The 19,063-nt window shown below is 50.9% G+C and overlaps 1 protein-coding gene across 1 annotated transcript in view; it reads left to right on the top strand.

Annotated features, from left to right (window-relative positions):
• IL1RL2 (interleukin 1 receptor like 2) overlaps positions 1-15,892 on the top strand; it is a 52,273-nt gene extending 36,381 nt beyond the window's left edge. The window contains exons 9-11 of the mRNA XM_079792898.1: positions 5,020-5,163; positions 13,647-13,808; positions 15,410-15,892. Of these exons, the coding sequence (XP_079649024.1) occupies positions 5,020-5,163; positions 13,647-13,808; positions 15,410-15,762 (659 nt within the window). The 3' untranslated portion in view covers positions 15,763-15,892. The remainder of the gene's footprint in view (positions 1-5,019; positions 5,164-13,646; positions 13,809-15,409) is intronic.
• Positions 15,893-19,063: the final 3,171 nt, after the last annotated feature.

Consider the following 19,063-nt stretch of genomic DNA (forward strand, 5'->3'; position numbering starts at 1 on the left):
TTGTTTCCAGGTAATTGTTTATTTCTTTCTTGATCTCATTGGTAACCCACTCATTGTTTAATAACACACTATTTAGCCTCCATTTTTTTGAAATTTCTTGAGGGTTTTTAAAATTGTAGTTGATTTCTAGTTTCATGCCACTGTGATCCAAGAAGATGCTTAATAAGATTTCAACCTTCTTGAATTTGTTAAGATTTATTTTGTGTCAAACATTTGGCCTATCTTTGAAAATGTTCATTGTAAATTAGAGGAGAATGTATATTCTGTTGCTTTGGGGTGAAATGTTCTGTAAATTTCAATTAAATCCATCTGATCTAGTGTTTAATTTAAGGCCTCTGTTTCCTTGTTGATGTTTTATCTGGAAGATCTATCCAGTGATGTCAGTGGGGTGTTAAGTCTCCTTCTTCATGAGGAGAGAGTAATGCTGTTGCTCTCCCCTAAAGTCCACCAAGAGCTGTCTTAAAAAAATAATATGTGTGTGTGTATGTGTGTGTGCATGTGCGCACACGTGCGCCTATATGTTTACCAGGGTTATAGCCTCTTGTTAGACTTATCCCTTTATAGTGGCCTTCTTTGTCTTGTTTATGGCCTTTGTTTTGAAGCCTATTTTGTTAGATATAAGTATTGCTACCTCACTTTTTTGTTTCCATTTGCATGGAATATTTCTGTTGTTGTTAATCCTCAGCTGAGGATATTTTTTCCATTGACCCGACTGGGATTGAACCTGCAGCCCATGTACATGCCCTTGACTAGGAATCAAATCTGTGGCCCATTGCTGCATGGGCTGACACTCTAACCACTGGGTCATGACCAGATCATGCATGGAATTTTTTTCTATCCCTTCACTTTCAGTCTGTGTGAGTCCCTTGTTCTGAGGTGGGTCTCTTGTAGACAGCATATATATATGGATCACATTTTCTTATCTATTCAGCTACCTTATGTTTTTTGATTAGAGCATTTAATCCATTTACTTTTAAGGTTATTATTTACTAGAGGCCTGGTGCACGAAATGCATGCATGAGGGTGGGCAGGGGAGGGGAAGGGTGTCCCTCAGCCCGGCCTGCACCCTCTCCAATCTGGGACCCTTCGGGGGATAATCAGCAGTCGGACATCCCTCTCACAATCCAGAACTGCTGGCTCCTAACCGCTCACCTGCCTGCCTGCCTGCTTGCCCCTATCTGCCAGCCTGATCATTCCTAACTGCTCCCCTGCTGGCTTGATTGTCCCTAATCACCTCTGCCTCAGCCCCACACCCGGGACCCAGGATTCCCTTCTCCAGCCGACCACAGGCACCCGGGATCTGGGTTTCCCTCCCTCTGGTCAGCCATAGGTGCCCAGGCCGGCTGCAGCCGCAGGGGATGGTGGGCAGGTGGCTTCGCCTGGGCTGCAGTGCAAGTGCTGGCGCCCGGGACTGCAGGTGGGTGGCATCTTCATCTCCCGGGCCACAGCCAGCCGCAGGTATTGGTGCCCAGGACTGCGGGGTGGGTGGCTTCTCTGTCTACCAGGCTGTAGCCAGCCGCAGGTGCTGGCGCCTGGACCGCAGGTGGACAGCTTCTCTGTCTTCCCTGGGATGCAGTGTGGGCGACTTCTCCAGCTGGCTGCAGCCTGGGATCATGGGTCAGGCGGCTTCTTCGTCTCCTGGGCTGCAGCCAGCCTCAGGTGCTGGGGCCCAGTTTCTCCATCTCCCCCAGGACTTGGGGCAGGCGGACATGAGGCTTCTGCTGCTGGCTGCGGCCTGGGATCACAGGGCAGGCGGCTTCTTGGTCGCCCTGGACGTAGCCAGCCTCAGGTGTTTGTGCTGGACTTCTCTGACTCCCACAGGCTCAGAGCAGCTGTAGGGTGGGCCGCTGCCATCTTTTCAGGTTAATTTGCATATTCACTCCTGATTGGCTGGTGTGTGTAACGGAGGTATGGTCAATTTGCATCTTTCTCTTTTATTAGTTTAGGTTGGTATTTATTTATTGCAATTGTTTTTCTTTATGCCTGTGCTTCTCTCTCTCTCTCTCTCTCTCTCTCTCTCTCTCTCTCTCTCTCTCTTTTCTTACAACATTCCCTTTAGCATTTCTTGCAATCCTGGTTTGGTGGTAATGAACTTCTTTAACGTTTTGTTGTTGTTGTTGTTGTCTGGGAAGCACTTTATTTCACTTTCAATTTTAAATGCAACCCCAGAGCCTATCACTGGCCTGCCTGGCTCCCAGACAGAAGCCTCCCTTTGAGGTGTGGTCTTTAAGTGCTAGCTCTGCAGTCTCCCTGGCACCTCCATGCTGTGGAACCAGGAAAGCAGAGTGAGAAAATCATCCCTGAGCAGCACTTTGATTTCTCCACGTGTCTCACCACATTTCCAGCCCTGCTCTAGGCCCCTGAGCAGCGGAACAAAGCAGGACGGGCTAACCGAGTAGTTCAGCAGGTGGGGGAGTGGTGCTGCCCGGCACTCAGGGTGGGCGAGACCCATCTTCCTTCCCACGCCACATAGGTTAGCCCCTGCCTGGCTCTCTGCCCACAGTCCTTCCAGAGAACAGAGAGCCCCTCAGAGTCACTGCTGAGTGCACTGCAGACCCTCCACCAGATGGCGTGGCCTGTGGACGCTCCAGCAGGCAGACTGCAGGGAACTTCCCAGGCTGGTGGTGGAACAATAGGAGCGCTCCTTCCCTGGGCTGGTGCTGCCCGAGTCTCCCAGGTGGACAGGATGCCCACTGATTCCCACGCCCGCGGCTACATGGGGCCCCTTCCTGTCTCTGTTGCTGAGGATTGGGGATCCTTGCGCAGGGCTGAGACCCCATGCTCTCCGGAGGAGGTAGCTCAACAGCCACGATCCCCCCTGCCCCCACTTCCTGGCCACCAGCTGTATGAGGTGGCCCACCCTCTCCATGTCTTAACACCCCTACAGTCTCCTCCTGTCTTCCTTCGTGCTCCTTGGTTGCAATATTTCAGATCAGCTACACTTCAACTGCTTTTTCAAGCTGGTTGCTCTCTAATTTAGCTGCAGGGTGGTCAGGGGCTGGGAGAAAGTGGACGGAACTCCAGCTGCTCTGCAGCCATCGTGGCATCTCCTCCAGCGTAGACGTTCACGCCAGCGCTGACGTGCACACACGGCCACCTGGAAGCACTGTGTGCAGAAGGGTCCTGAGGCAAAGTCCAGGCTCAGAGGAACCATGCTGTGATCAGTGAGCACCTGCCAGTCATGCAGGAGGAAAGAGGGAAATCTGTCATCTTTGCTGTAGGCAAGCTGAGAAATCTGTGCTCACCACATCCATCTTTGTTCCTGTCCATATTCACATCTCACGTGCAGTGTCTTTCTGGACACGTGCATTTCGTTTTGTTCTCCCTGAGTTTTTAGAATATTACCTCTTAAACCCAAGCCTCTTGTGGGTTTGTTTGGGGCCAGAGGTAAGGCTGCAGCTTCTCCATTTGACTTCCTTATTTTTGTTGAAGACACATCCCAATTGAATTTGAAGCTGGGTCACTAGGAAGTTGTTTGGATTGGGTGCGCCCTTCTGTGGATTTCTTTAATCACGTACTCTCACCTGCCATCTCAGCTTAAGGCTGGCGGCAGCCGCGTGGGCCCCATGACCATGCAGTCAGGGTTCCCAGAACAGAGCCTTCCGAAGGGAGGGGGGCCTCGGCGTCCGGAGAGCTGGGAAAGGGCAAAGACGCAGAGGATGGGAGGAAGGCAGCAGCATCGAAGACGAGGAAGTAGAGGCTCAAAGACGTGGTCAGGCTCAGCTGGGCACCAGCCACCCCGCGGGCCGGGCTCGGGCGGAGTTAGTGGGTCGCCCTGGTGGTGACAGACTATTTCCGGATGCCGCCTGCCTGGCCTCGCACTGGGCAGGTCCTTGGCCTCCGAGTGCTGGCAGCTGGCATGGCCTCGGGCTGATTGTGATAAGCCTGTTTAAAGGGAAAGTGCTCTGGAAATTCAGAAAAGCAAACTCCTCCCTCCCTCACATCCTTCTTTGGGGACCGGAGGCTGGAGAAGGGCCCGTGGAGGAGGTGGCTGTGGGTGGGTTCCCAGAATGAGGAGGATTTCTCTCCCTCCCTCCTTCCCTTTGTCTTACTCTGTCCTGGGAGCCGCCTCCCTGGGCAGCACAGGCTTGGCTTGTGGTGAGGAAGGACGCGGCCGTTCCTCTTGTCAGAGACCGGGCGGAGCGTGTTTCTGAGCCCACGGCTTCCAGGGGACGGCTCTGCTCCTCCATCCGTCCGGTGCTGCCCACGTTTCCCATAATTGCTCCGCGGGGAGCTCTCCGCAGCACAGCACGCCCGCCCTCTGGGGCGCTGACCCCCGGAGGCTGGGGCGGGTTGGGGTGGGCACTGGCCCCCCCGGAGGCTGGGGCGCTGACCCCCGGAGGCTGACGGGGGAGGGGGGCACTGGCTCCGGGCCAGGCTTGTGGAGCCAAAAGAGATGGCTTCGGAGGCAACTGAGGGCTCTGTGTTTATGGCATGAGTCCTGCTGCTCAGTTTTGAGTAGCAGTTGTAGCAACATTACAATCAAGAACGTGTGGCAGCGCCAGCTGGGGGGCTTTCCAACACTGTGCGCGCTTCCCATCTGGAGGCGGACAGTGGGCCAGCCATGCGGGGATGCGGGGCGGCGTCCTCCTGGGGGCGGTGCGTCCTCATGGGGGCATCTTCATGGGGGGGGCGGTGCGTCCTCAGGGGGGCATCTTCATGGGGGGGGGCGGTGCGTCCTCATGGCAGAGGAGAGCGTCCTCCTGGGGGCGGTGCGTCCTCAGGGGAGCATCTTCATGCGGTGCGGTGTCCTCATGCTGGGGAGAGCGTCCTCCTGGGGGCGGTGAGTCCTCAGGGGGGCATCTTCATGGGGGGGTGGCGGACTCATGCAGCGGCCGCAGCACCGCCCCCCTGGGGCTCAGGGTCAGCCCGAGCCCTCTACTCTGGGGCCTGTGACTTAAGGGGGGAGGGGAGGACGCTCTCCCTCACTGACCTGGATGCACGCCCGTGGCCACCTGTGCGGTGGGGTCTGCAGAGAGCAGGACTGACGGGCCTGTTGTTCCTCTGCTCTCCTCTCAGCGCCGGACGGGCGAGCTTACCTGATGGGCGGGCTGCTGGCCGTCGTGGGCGCGGCTGCGCTCGTCCTGTGCGTGTCCAGCAGGTTTAGGATCGACATTGCGCTTTGGTATCGAAGTGCCTTCCACTCTACCGGGACCACAGCAGGTAAGTGCGGGGGGCCTGCGAGGGCCTCGTCTCGGTATTCGCCCACTCCTGTGGCCACTGCGAAAACACTTGGTCATGCTTTGCTGGCTGCCTCTGATGTCGTTGGCACATTCGGAGGCAGGCCCCTCCCCGGACTTTCATGCCCAGAAGCGCCTTTCCGCGCTAGCACTGTCGGCCACACCCGCCTGAGGCCGCAGAGATCCAGGGGGCAAATTCCCCAGGTCCCCTGGCAAAGCCTTTAGAAGGGATCTCACATCCACTGGTGTTAGCAAAAGCAGGAACTTGCTCCTGGAGCAAAGTGCTCTTCACCCAGGAACCGCCCTCAGCACAGTGGGTGCGTGGGCAGGACGGGTGTGGGGCAGGACGGGTGCGTGGGCAGGACGGGAGCGGGGGCAGGACGGGAGCGTGGGCAGGACGGGTGCGTGGGCAGGACGGGAGCGTGGGCAGGACGGGTGCGTGGCAGGACGGGAGCGTGGGCAGGACGGGTGCGTGGGCAGGATGGGTGCGTGGCAGGACGGGAGCGTGGGCAGGACGGGTGCGTGGGCAGGATGGGTGCGTGGCAGGACGGGAGCGTGGGCAGGACGGGAGCGTGGGCAGGACGGGTGCGTGGCAGGACGGGAGCGTGGGCAGGACGGGAGCGTGGGCAGGACGGGTGCGTGGCAGGACGGGAGCGTGGGCAGGACGGGAGCGTGGGCAGGATGGGTGCGGGGCAGGACGGGAGCGTGGGCAGGACGGGAGCGTGGGCAGGACGGGTGTGGGGCAGGACGGTAGCGTGGCAGGATGGGTGCGTGGGCAGGACGGGTGCGGGGCAGGACGGGTGCGTGGGCAGGATGGGTGCGGGGCAGGACGGGTGCGTGGGCAGGACGGGTGTGGGGCAGGACGGTAGCGTGGCAGGATGGGTGCTGGGGGATGTCCTGCTGCCTGTGGTGCAGGCCGGGTACTTGGTGCCTGGAAAATCTAAGTCGCCAACGCTCCAGTGTGAGGAGAGACAGAGTGAGTTTGAATTTAGTTCTCCATTCACTCCCTGTGTGAGCCTGGAAAGTATTTTATGTTTTCTCTTTCTTAGTTCCGGAATGAGAAAAAGGAAGGAAGGCGGGAGGGAGGGCAGGAAGGAACAGATCAGACCTGTCTCACAGAATTCTACAGGAGCAACTGAATTGAAGTCCAGAAAGGCACTGGGCAGGCACCTGGGCGCAGGTGGGCTCTCCTGTTGGCTGAAGGTCAAGGCCAGCTGCCGGGCTGCTCTGCCTGGAGGTTTCAGTTGGGTGGCTGGATCTGGGCCCTGCGGTGCTATTCAGCACGGAAACCCTCAGTGCGACCCTGAAACCGAGGAGCCAGCGTCCCCACCAGTGGTTTTAACTGTGATATACAGTGTGCAGCAAAAGTAGGTCTACAGCTGTGAGTACACAAAACACAGCTTATTCTTGTATTAACATTTATTAATTACCAGAGGCCCGGTATATGAAAATTCATGCACTGGGGGGGGGGGGGGTCCCTCAGCCCAGCCTGGCCCTCTCACAGTCCGGGAGCCCTCAGGGGCAGGAGGTGACCCGGCAATCAGGGGAAGGCAACCCCCATCACACCTCTGCTGCTGCCACTGCCGGCAGCACAAGCCTCGGCTGGCCCTGGTTACCTGAGCCTCGGGCGGCCCTGGGCGGCTGGGGGGCTGAGGGGACTAGGGTACTCCAGAGGCAGGCACACAGCACAGCCGGGCCCGCCCCCTTGCCGCATGCCTGCCGCCCCGGCAGGGCTGAGGGGACTGGGCGCTGCCATCTTTGAGGGTGGGGCAGTCAATTAGCGTATTCCCTCTTTATTGGCTGTGGGTGCTGCCATATTTGTGAGGGTGTGACAGCCAATTAGCATATCCCTCTTTATTAAATAGCATTGTATTATTTTCCTTACAAATAACTGTAAACCTACTTTGCCGCACCCTGCACACCTGTCTCAGAATGGATGTGACCTATTCTGGCCTTGAGTAAAGTAATAAATCTGCTTCAGGTCCCCTGACTGGGTGGAAAGATTACTAGAAGACTGCAAGACCCATGTGCAGCTAACGTGTATGAAGATACACGGGTTTAAGTCTTTCCAGTCCAGACCCTCGCAATGCTCACAAGAGCAGGGGCGCAGGAAAGCAGGTGTGGAACACATCTTCGAGTCCCTGTTCGGAGACGGCATCGTTTACTCTAAGTGCCTGCTTTGCATGGAGAATAACATGGACAGAGCTGCCCACATGCCCGGGTTACATGTCCTAACTTGGACTTTATTCTACATGAAATTTTAGAATTCAAACGTGGCAGCCCTTGAGCAACAAAAAGAAACCAATGTTTTCATGATGACAAATTGCATTGCAGAATCCCGGCTGTGGCTCCCGGCCAGCGTGAGAGCCCCACTGTCCTTCCCGGTACAGCTGTGCCCGGTTCGCTGCTGTCGGTCCCGGACTGGCAGCTCAGCCGTGTTCCCAGAACTCTGTCACTCCCCGACTCTGCAGCTCCAGGAGCTAAGTAAGGAGGGTGGTGAGTCCCGGTTAGTGAGGCCCAGCTTAGCAGGAGGCGAAGGAAGCAGCTGACACCCTGCCCCGAGCTGAGATGAGCGGAGGAGAGGCTCCGAGCCCCGCCCTGGGGCTGAGGGTTGGGAGATGGGAACCCACAGTCAGCCAGTGGTCCTCTTCCTCTTTTTTTTAATCCATAAAAGTCTAGGGCAATTTGTGACTAAGTTCTCCACAGCTCAGCTCTGCGTGCTCTCGGGTAAGCCCCTGTGGAGTGCTGGCCTGGACAGCCAGCCGGTGGCGGTGCGAAGAGTCCGAGCTCCTGCAGCCCTCCTTCCTGGAGGACAGCCTGGTTGTCTGGGAGCCTGTGAAGTAATGGATGGCAAATGCAATGAGGAGAGAGAAGCTGCCCTTCTTAGGATCCAGTGTCTATCCCAGGGATTAGTCAGGCTTTATGCGTGACTCGTAGTGACTTGTGTATAATTACGGTTTTGTAAGTGGGTTCCCGTCTGTAGGCCTGGCTAAAGCCCAGGGGTTCTGTCTATTCTCCATTCAGTCACAGGAGGCGCTTTACAAACCCTCCTGCCAGGGGTGCCTGTGTACAAAGCACGCAGACCGACCCACAAACCTTAAGGGATGTGTATGTGTGAGAAAGTTCCCGTAAACAGAACAAGTAAAACCAGAACCCAAGTAGGTACAGTGAACACAGGGAAACAAAGGGAAAATGGCAAAATCAAGCCAGGGTACAGTTCTGACAAATCTTGGGCAGGCTTTATTTATTTATTTATTTTAAATATATTTTATTGATTTTTTTACAGAGAGGAAGGGAGAGGGATAGAGAGTTAGAAACATCGATGAGAGAGAAACATCTATCAGCTGCCTCCTGCACACCCCCTTCTGGGGATGTGCCCACAACCAAGGTACATGCTCTTGACCGGAATCGAACCTGGGACCTTTCAGTCCGCAGGCCGACGCTCTATCCACTGAGCCAAACAGGTCAGGGCTTGGGCAGGTTTTAAAGGTGAGCTTGTGTTAGAAGCAGACACGATTATGTACTTCCTCGTGTGCTATTCACGGAAACCTTTCAGTCGCTCCTGAGAGCACATGGCCTTTTTTGGGACAATTTTGCAAGAAACATTTTTTTTTTTTTTTACTGTTTTCTTTTTATTTTATTTTAATTCTTTATTGTTGAGAGTATTACAGATGTCCCCCTTTCCCTCCATTACCCCTCTCTACCTGGTTCCTGTCCCAGCCCAGGCCTCACCATCTTATTGTCTGTGTCCATAGATAATGCATATATGCATATAAGATCTTTGGCTAATCTCTTCCCGCACCCCTCTCCGCTTCCCTCTAAGATTCATCAGTCTGTTCTATGTTTCCATGCCTCTGGTTCTATTTTTTAGATTTAATTATTGATAGATATGTATTTATTGCCATTTTGTTGTTAATGATTTTTTCTTTTTCTCCTTTTTCTCCTCCTTCTTCCCTGTCTCCTCCTCCTCCTCCTCCTCCTCCTCCTCCTCCTCCTCCTCCTCCTCTTCTTCCTCCTCCTCTTCTCCTTCTTCTTTTTCTTTCTTCAATGCCCCTCAGCCCTACCTGGTTTGCCTCAGTGGATAGAGCATCAGCCTGCGGACTGAAAGGTCCCGGGTTTGATTCCAGTCAAGGGCACATGCCTGGGTTGCAGGCTCAACCCCCAGTAGGGGGTGTGCAGGAGGCAGTCATCATTGATGTTCCTATCTCTCTCTCCCTCTTCCTTCCTCTCTGAAATCAATAAAAAAATCTCTATATATAAAAAGCCAGTGACCAGGACGCAGTTAAGATGGGAACGACTGGTCACTATGACGCCCACTGCTGCCAGTGAACTGGCCCGATGGGGGTGGGGATGTGGAGGGTGGGGCCGGCTGGCCAACCTCCTGCAGCCCCTCCCCCTGGACAGCCCCGCCCCTGATGGGCCCCTACCACCCCGATTGGCCCACAGCCCCTACCCTGGCCAACTCCACCCCTGGTTGCCCCCCCCCACCCCAATAGGGGGCAGGGCTGGCCGGCCAACCTTCTGCAGCCCCTGCCCCTGCTGGCCCTGCCCCCTGGGTCCCCACCACCCCAATCGGCCTACAGCCTCTCCCCACAGCCGGCCCACCCCTGATCACCCCTCCACCCCAATAGAGGGTGGGGCTGGCTGGGGGGAGGGGCTGCAAGGAGGTTGGCCTGCCAGACCCACCCCCGATGGGCCCCCACCACCCCATTGGCCCACAGCCCCTCCCCCTGGGCAGCCCCGCCCCTGAAACTCCCTCTTACCCCAATAGGGGTTGGGGCCAGCTGGCCAACTGCCTGTGGCCCCTCCCCCCCAGCCAGCTTCACCCCCAATCGGCACCCCCACTCCAATCAGGGGCAGGGCCAGCTGGCCAACCACCTATGGCCCCTCCCCCAGGCCACTGGTCCCCAATCAGCCCTGCTACCCCATTGCGGGGTGGGGGGTGGGAGGGGGAGGGGGAAGGGGTTGGGCGGGGCTGGGCCGGTAGGCCCACTGCCTAAAGCCCCTACCCACAGCCGGCCCCACCCCCGATCAGCCCCCACCACCCTGATTGGCCTGCAGCCCCTCCCCCCAGCCAGCTCTGTCCCTGATCAGCGCCCCCCCCACACCAATCAGGGGTGGGGCTGGCCAGCCAACCTCCCACAGCCTCTTCCCACAGTGACCCCACCCCAAATCGGCCCCTCCACCTCAATTGGGGGTGGGGCCCACCAGCCAATCACCCACAGCCCCTCCCCGCAGCCTACCTGGCCCTGATGGGGTGGGCCAGCCGGCCAACCTCCCGCCATCTCCTCCTCCCAACAGGCTGGGCCCTGATCCACCCCAATTGGGGCCAGGCCTGCTGGACTCTACCCATGCACGAATTCATGCACTGGGCCTCTAGTGTATGTATGTGTGTGTGTATATATATATATATACCCCTCAACATTTCATGTAATACTGGTTTGGTGGTGATGAACTTCTTTAGCTTTTTCTTGTCTGTGAGGGTCTTTATCTGACCCTCAATTCTAAATGATAGCTTTGCTGGGTATAGTAATCTTGGTTGTAGGTCCTTGCTATTCATCACTTTGAATATTTCTTGCCACTCCCTTCTGGCTTGCAGTTTCTATTGAGAAATCAGTTGATAGTCATATGGGCTCTCCCTTGCAGTTAACTAACTGCTTTTCTCTTGCTGCTTTTAAGATTCTCTCTTTGTCTTTAACCCTTGGCATTTTAGTTATGATGTGTCTTGGTGTGGTCCTTTTTGGGTTCCTCTTATTTGGGATTCTCTATGCTTCCTGGTCTTGCAAGTCTATTTTTCACCAGTAGAGGGAGTTTTCCGTCATTATTACTTCAAATAGGTTTTCAATATCTTGCTCTCTCTCTTCTCTTTCTGGCACCCCCATAATCAAATGTTAGCACACTTGAAGTTGTCCCAGAGGCTCCTTACACTATCTTCATATTTTTGGATTCTTTTTCTTTTTGCTGTTTTGATTGGTTGTTTTTTTGCTTCCTCATATTCCAAATTATTGATTTGATTCTCAGAATCCTGTACTCTACTGTTGAGTCCCTGTAAATTATTCTTTATTTTAGTTAGTGTATGCTTAATTTCTGACTGGTTCTTTTTCATGTCTGAAATTCTCACTAAGATTCTTGAAAGTCTCACTAAGTCCCTTGAAGCTCTCATGAATGTCCTTGAGTAACCTTATAACCATGTTTTTGAATTCTGTATCTAGTAATTTGCTTGCTTTTACTTCATTTACTTATTTTTTTGGAGATTTCTTCTGTTCTTTCATTTGTGACATGTTTATTTGTCTCCTCATTTTGTTTCCCTGTGTTTGCTTCCCTGTGTTTGTTTCTATGTATTAGGTAGAGCTGCTATGTGTCCTGGAATTGGTAGAGTGGCCTTGTGTAGTAGGTGTCCTGTAGGGCCCAGTGGCTCAGCCTCCCCAGTCACCAGATCTGGGCACTCTAGGTGTGCCCCTGTGTGAGCTGTGAACACAGTCTTGTTGTAGTTGAGCTTTGATTGCTATTGTCATCTCTGGGAGGACTTGACTTCCAGGCCAATTGACTGTGAGGACCAGCTGTGACTACAGTGGGAGAGCTGCTGTGCAGGAGATACCCTTCTGGAGCAGGACTTGCTTCAGTGGGGCTTTGGTGCTCACTGAGTCTTCTCCTTGAGTGTGTTGCTTGTGGATGTGTACAGTTGTAATCTAGTGTGGTCTGAAGCTGCCCACTGGGTGCACTGGCTCTAGGGCCTCCTGGGAGGTACAAATTTAGCCACTGCCTGGGGCCACCCATCAGGAGCTACAGAGAGATCTGCAGATGGCTGCTACTTGTATTGGGCTTGGAAGTGCCCAGGCAAGGCAAAGCTGTGAAGCAAGGCAGGCTGGTGCTAGTGCCAAGTCTTGGGCCTTTTATTGATAGTCTGGGGCCTTTTATTGGGGCATGCTGATGCCACCTTCTGCTTGTTTGATAAAATTTAGCAAAGTCTAAAGCCTGAGCCAGGACAGGCCATTCATATGGAAAAGCCTCTGCGAACAGCTTGGGTAGGCTTGCAAGTTGGATGAGGCAGGGTCTCAGGGAATCACCACGTTGGGGCGAACAGTGTGGGCCATGCTGATGGAAACTCAGATATGGCTGCCAGTCAGCTCTGGGATGGGGGACAAAGACACCTATGAGCACCCCTGTCTGCAAGAAAGCCACCCCCGAGTTCCTGCCCCGATGCCAGATAATCCAGTAGCTCCCCATATGTCCCTGGATCCCCCAAAGCTGCCACCCAGAGCTGGTGCTCAGGAGAAGTGGAACTGTGTAACTTCGTGTACTTAGCCCTTTAAGAGGAACTGCTGGGTCTCTTCTGTTCACTCAGCCATTTGCTAACTTACAGAGCTGCATGCTGTTTATTTCTACATTTATGAATGGCCTTCTGATTAGATCTGGGTCTTGTTCATCTGTACACTGTGAGCACAGTGGCAGTGGCCTGTGGCTGGTCAGTACATACTGGCTTACTCTGACATGGTGACGTGCTATGGTGTTTGAGTTCTTAGCATGGCACAGCCAATTTCTAGAGTCTGCTGTTTGGTTTCCTTGTAGAGTAGTGTGCAGTTTCAATGAATGAATGATGGGATTCACCAGTGGGGCTAAATTGTGAGGATTTGGCCCACTTCACCTGGTGCAGTTAGGATGGCACTCTCTTGCACAGGACCCATCGACAGTGATATTGATGGAGAGTCTTGCTTCCAGTTCTCCTTTTCAGCTGCACCACCACACGGGTAGTATAACAAAAATGAAGGCTGCCTCTGATGGGCTTGTTAGATAGGCCATGGCCCAGCAAAGAGTCTCTGAGCTTGAGGATAACTAAGTAGAAACCCCCCAAACTGAAAAGTAAAAAGAACAAAGACTGTAGAACAAAACAAAGCTAAACTAAACATAAAATGACTGTGGTACAACCACAGAATGGGTAAAGTCTAATGGGAATCCCAGAAGGAGAAGAAAGAAAGAAAGGAACAGATATGTTTGAAACAGGAACAACTGAGAATTTCCCCAAATTAATGTTAGACACTAAACCACAAGTCCAGGAAGCTCAGAGAACACTGGGTGTGATAAATATTTTTAAAAACCCACAAAAAAACCTCACATACACCTAGGCACATTATTTTCAAACTACAGAAAATCAAAGATAAGGAAAAATATCCCAAAAGAAGCCAGAGGCAAAAAGTCACCTTAACCATAGAGAAACAAAGATATAAATTATGCTCAACTTCTAAGACACCATGCAAGCAAGAAGCCAGTGAAGTGAGATATTTAAGTGTTAAAGGAATGAGATGCTGAGAGCAGCAATGCTTGGCACCAAGTCTGCCAGCTGGGCACTCTGAAGCCATCAGACCTGAGCAAAGAGGACAACATGGTAGCAACTCCGACTTCCACCTTGATCATGTAGGAGGGACTTGGTAGGAATCATTCCATGAGCTCGCCACATTTCTCTTTCAGACGGGAAGCTGTATGATGCGTACGTCTTGTACCCCAAGCCTCCCCATGACTGCCAGAGCTCTCATGTGGACACGCTGGTTCTGAGAGCGCTGCCCGAGGTGCTGGAGAGGCAGTGTGGATATAAGCTATTTATATTTGGCAGGGATGAATTTCCTGGACAAGGTATGTGTTAACTGAGGTAGAAAAACAACAAATGAATAAAAAAATTAAAGGAAACTTTCCCTTTTTTTACTTTACAAACAGTAGGGACTCTGCTTGCCTTCCCCACCAAACCACAGGTAGTCTTCTACCTCCCAGCTCTCAACCCTGAGCTGGGAGCTTAGAACCCAACTCTCTTCTCCCGTTCATCTCATTCCTGCAACAGGATAACAGAGACCCTGGTTGAAACACCGTGACTCTCACACTGAGCAAGGATATGGCTAAACCACCCATGTGCACAGGTGGTGGGTGGCACAGAGACAGAAAGTAGTCGCTTGCCCTGATGTCCTTGAGACTAACTGCTGAGTATTTTTTCAGTTTGAACATGTAAATAAGCTCATGTTTAAAGTTGATTTTCTAACCCTCAACCCCTAACCCTCCCCTACCTAAATAGAATACGTATTTACTTCTCTCATTTAATAGCAGTATAGCTTTGAGCTGTGTAGATGACATCTCTGAACCTCAGTTGGCTCATCTGTCAAATGGGGATAAGAATACTTCCCTGACTTGGTTGAGAGAATTAAATGAGTTTAAACTTAAGCAGTACTGATTAGACACTCAGTGGACAAAGATCCCCCTTTGATGGCTATAAAGTCAGTGGCTGAAATTGGAAATAAGTCCCATTTTCTAGTCACCAGGAAATCAAGATTACTACTTTATTGCATTCAGTAGTGGCTTATTCTGGGCTGCTTTAAAAGGTTTCTAACTACTTTGGATTTATAGGCTACTTATACCCGCAGAGCGACCACAGCTATATCTCCGCCCAGAACTTTCCATGTTCTGAAATCACCCTCTATGAGGAAATGAAAATTCAGTCCAGTGCTTATGATAAACATGTGGGAGAGCTCTCATTTCATAAGCCGATCAATCTTCATTCATTCACTTATTCAACAAATATTTATTGAGAACTTGCTATCTGCCAGGTAGTGTTCTAGGCTCTAGAAATGTTAAAACTAACCAAAAATAAAATGTCTGCTTTTGGGGAGGTTGTTATCTATTCATATATTCTAAGAATAAGGATGATATAAAACTTGGTCTTTATTCTGAAAAAGACCAACTTATTTCAGGAATTCTCCCCTCCCTGCCACCAGAAACCATCAGGGCATATAGATCCTGGTCATTTAAATAGCTATAACGCATAAGAGGAAAACACGAATAAAGATTAAAATTACATTTGAGCTAACTTCTTATTCTTTTAAAATATATTTATTTTTTAAAAATATATTCATCATCTTATACCAGACCTTCAGCTAAGTCTGGCAAAACTAGGCATGATCAGATCCTGCTCTGAGCAGTCATGCCTGTGTGAACTGAGGAAAGGGACATACCAACAACTACTATCAAAACACGTGGTTCAAGTGTGTAAAGGACCAGTGTTTCAGGGACAGTGAGGAAGTTTTCACAGAGAGGGTGATGCATGTCAAAAGACAACTCTCGTTAATCCATTGCTAAGTCATGTCTATTTTAATGTTCATTCTTAGGGTCCATTTCTAAGGCTCTCAAGAGCATTAAGATCCAGGCTGCTTTACTCATGAGGTCTTCTGCTTCCTTTTCTCTGTGTGCAGCTGTGGCCAATGCCATCGATGAAAACATTAAGCTGTGCAGGCGACTGATCATCATCTTAGCTCCTGAACTGCTGGGCTTTGACCTATTAAAGAACATGTCAGAAGAACAAATTGCAATCTACAATGCTCTCATCCAGGATGGGATGAAGGTCATTCTGATTGAGGTGGAGAAAATCCAGAGCTATGCATCCATGCCAGAGTCGATCCAGTATCTCAGACAGAAGCATGGGTCTGTCCAGTGGAGCGGGGACTTCACAGCAGAGTCACCATGTGCAAAGGCCAGGTTCTGGAAAAAAGTGAGATACCACATGCCACCCAAAAGGTTTCCACCACCTTCTCCAGCCAGCTGCTGAAGCTCACGCCCTGTGACCTCACAGCTGGCAACAGCTGGCAAGCGGGAGGCCACCTGGGAGGTCTTTACCCCACGATGGAGAGTTTGCCCTCAGGAAGTGGCTCACAGTTGAACAAGGTGCACTGCATTCAGCCTACCGGAACTTGGAATCTGTCATTGTGGACTTGTGAGAGAGACTGTGTTTATTTTTGTTTTAAAAATATGTTTTTATTGACTCCAGAGAGGAAGGGAGAAAGAGAGATAGAAACATCAATGGTGAGAAAGAATCATTGGCCGGCTGCCCCCTGCATGTCCCACACTGGGGATCTAGCCTGCAACCTGGGCACGTGCCCTGATGGGGAATTGATCCTTCATTTCCGGATTCATAGGTCGACGCTCAGCTACTGAGCCACACCAGTCGGGCGAGAGGGACTGTGTTCGCAGATGCTTCTTTAGGGAAAGACATCCCCTCTCTAGAAGGCCCTCATTAACTTATTGGCTCTGAACCCCGTGAACATTTGCTGAACATGGAGTGGACTTGAGCCCCTGAGAAACGGGGCACAGGGCACTGTGGGCTTGTAATTCAGATGTCCGGAAGCTGCACATGGTGTGGCACCTGTGAGACCAGAGCTGGGAGCTTGGTGGTCGGGGAGGGCAGGAGGTGGGGTGTGGGTTTGGAGGGCTGGCAAGGAGAAGGTCAGTTTTTTTGCCTGACCAGTGTCCACAGGGCCCTGTCCTTAGGGGACATGTGCTGTCTGTGAAATATACAGCCATGATCACAGTCTTAGCAGGTGATACTGGAAGCGACTTAGAGATCACCAAGACCAGTGAGGTTAACAGTGGCGACACTGTAATTGCCCATTAATCACCCTCTGGTAAGCCGCATGCTTTGAAAGACTTGATCTGTCAAACCAAAATAAGTCACATTTCACTTGTTTTTCCAGCTGGCTCGCGTCAGCCAGAATGCTGAGCAACATGTGAGAGGCATGGCTATCACCCCGAGATGATGTCATTATGGTCCAAGTAAAACAAAGTGATCTTTCAGTTAGCCAGCCCCTCATCGCTGTAACAAGTCACAAAGACTCTTGATACTAAAAATTAGCTGTCACTCTTATCACAGCTTTCAAGGACCCTAACTTGAGGAGCCCATTCTGTGGTAAATGACACTGAGCCTTAAAAAGTGGCCTGCTAGGGTGCACAATTAATATTCAGAAACTGGTGGCATTTTTATACATCAATAATGAACTATGAGAAAGAGAAACTAAGAGAACAATCTCATTTACAACTGTAACAACAAAAATAAGATAACTAGGAATAAATTTAACCAAGGAGATAAAACACCTGTACTCAGAAAATTATAAGACACTGAAGAAAGAAATGGATGAAGATACACATAAATGGAAGCATATACTGTGTTCATAGATAGGAAGAATTAACATCATCAAATGTCCATACTACACAAAGCAATCTATAGAGTCAATGCAATTCCTATCAAAATACCACTGGTGTATTTCACAGAACTAGAACAAATATTCCAAAAAATTTATGTGGAACAAGAAAAGGCCCTGAATAGCCAAAGTAATCTTGAGAAAGAAGAACAAAGTTGAAGATACCTGATATCAAACTATACTGCAAGACTGTAGAAATCAAAACAGCATGGCATTGGCATAAAACCAGACACATAGACCAATGAAACAGAATAGAGAGCCCAGAGATCAGCCATGGCTTATTGTCAATATCTAACAAAGGAGACAAAGACATACAATGGGGTAAAGACAGTCTCTTCAATAAGTGGTATTGGGAAAATTGGATAGGTACATGCAAAAAAAAATGAAACTAGACCACCTCCTTACACAACACACAAGAATAAATTCAAAATGGATTAAAGACTCAAATGTTAGACTCAAAACCATAAAAATCCCAGAAGAAAACGCAGGCAGTAAAATCTTGGATATTTCTTATAGCAATATATATATATATTTTCTGATATAACTCCTCGGGCAAGGGAAACAAAACAAACATAAACAACTGGGACTACATCAAGCTAAAAGGTTTTGCAAAGCAAAGGAAACTATCAACAAAATGGAAAGACAACCCGCTGAATGGAGAGCATATTCACCAATGATGCATCTGATATGGGGTTAATACCCAAAATTTATAAAGTGCTCATACAACATAACACCAAAAAACAAACAATTCAATTAAAAAATGGGCAAAGAACATGAATAAATATTTGCCCAAAGAGGACATGAAATGATGCTCAATGTTCCTAATGATCATAAAAATGCAAATGAAACCACAATGTGATATCACCTCACACCTGTCAGAATGGCTGTCATCAATACATCAACAGACACTGAGTGCTGGTGAGGATGTGGAGAAAAGGGAACCCTCGTGCACTGCTGGTGGGAACGCAGACTGGTGCAGCCACTGTGGAGAACAGTATGGAGTTTCCTCAATAAACTAAAAATGGAACTACTTTATGACCATCCATCCCACTTCTTAGAATATCTCCAAAGAAATCCCAAAACACTGATTTGAAATATATGCAACCCTATGTGCATTATTTATGATAGCTAAGATCTGGAAACAGCCCAAGTGCCCATCAGTAGATGAAGGGATAAAATAGCGGTGGTACATCTACACCATGGAATACTATGCAGCTGTAAAAAAGAAGGAAGTCTTACCATTTGTGACAGCATGGAGGGACCTGGAGAGTATTATGCTAAGTGACATAAGCCGGTCAGAGAAAGACAAACACCATATGATCTCACTGATATGTGGAATCTAATGAGCAAAATAAACTAACAAAATAGAAATAGACTCACAGATACAGAGAATAGACTGACAGCTGTTTTGGGGCTGGGTGAAATAGGGAGGGATTAAGTAAAAAAACAAAAACTGGCTGCTCTGGCCAGAATGTGTGTGTCCCAGCAAATTCACCTGCTGGAATCCGAGCGCCCAGTCGCCTGGTATTAGTTGGTGGGCCTTTGGCAGGTGATCAGGTGACAAAGGAGGAGCCCTGTCAGTGCCCTGACAAAGGGGCCCGAGGGAGCTCCCTGGCCGGGTCCGCACGTGAGGGCGCCATGAGAAGCCGGCCACCGGGATGCCGGCACCCTGGTCTCACCGCCCAGAACTGGAGGAAGCAGTTTCAGTCGTGGGTAAGCGCCCAGTTGGTGGTATTTTGCTCTACAGTCTAAGCAGGCCCTATAGTCACGGGGGCTGGAAGGCATCCGCCACGGACAGGACAGGAGGGCTGAGTGGGGAGAACAGAGGCCCAGGAGGGAGGGCGGGGCGGGAAGTGTTAGGGGGAGAGGGTCAGG

The sequence above is a fragment of the Cnephaeus nilssonii genome (assembly GCF_951640355.1).
Source record: "Cnephaeus nilssonii genome assembly, chromosome: 15".
Lineage (NCBI taxonomy): Eukaryota > Metazoa > Chordata > Mammalia > Chiroptera > Vespertilionidae > Cnephaeus > Cnephaeus nilssonii.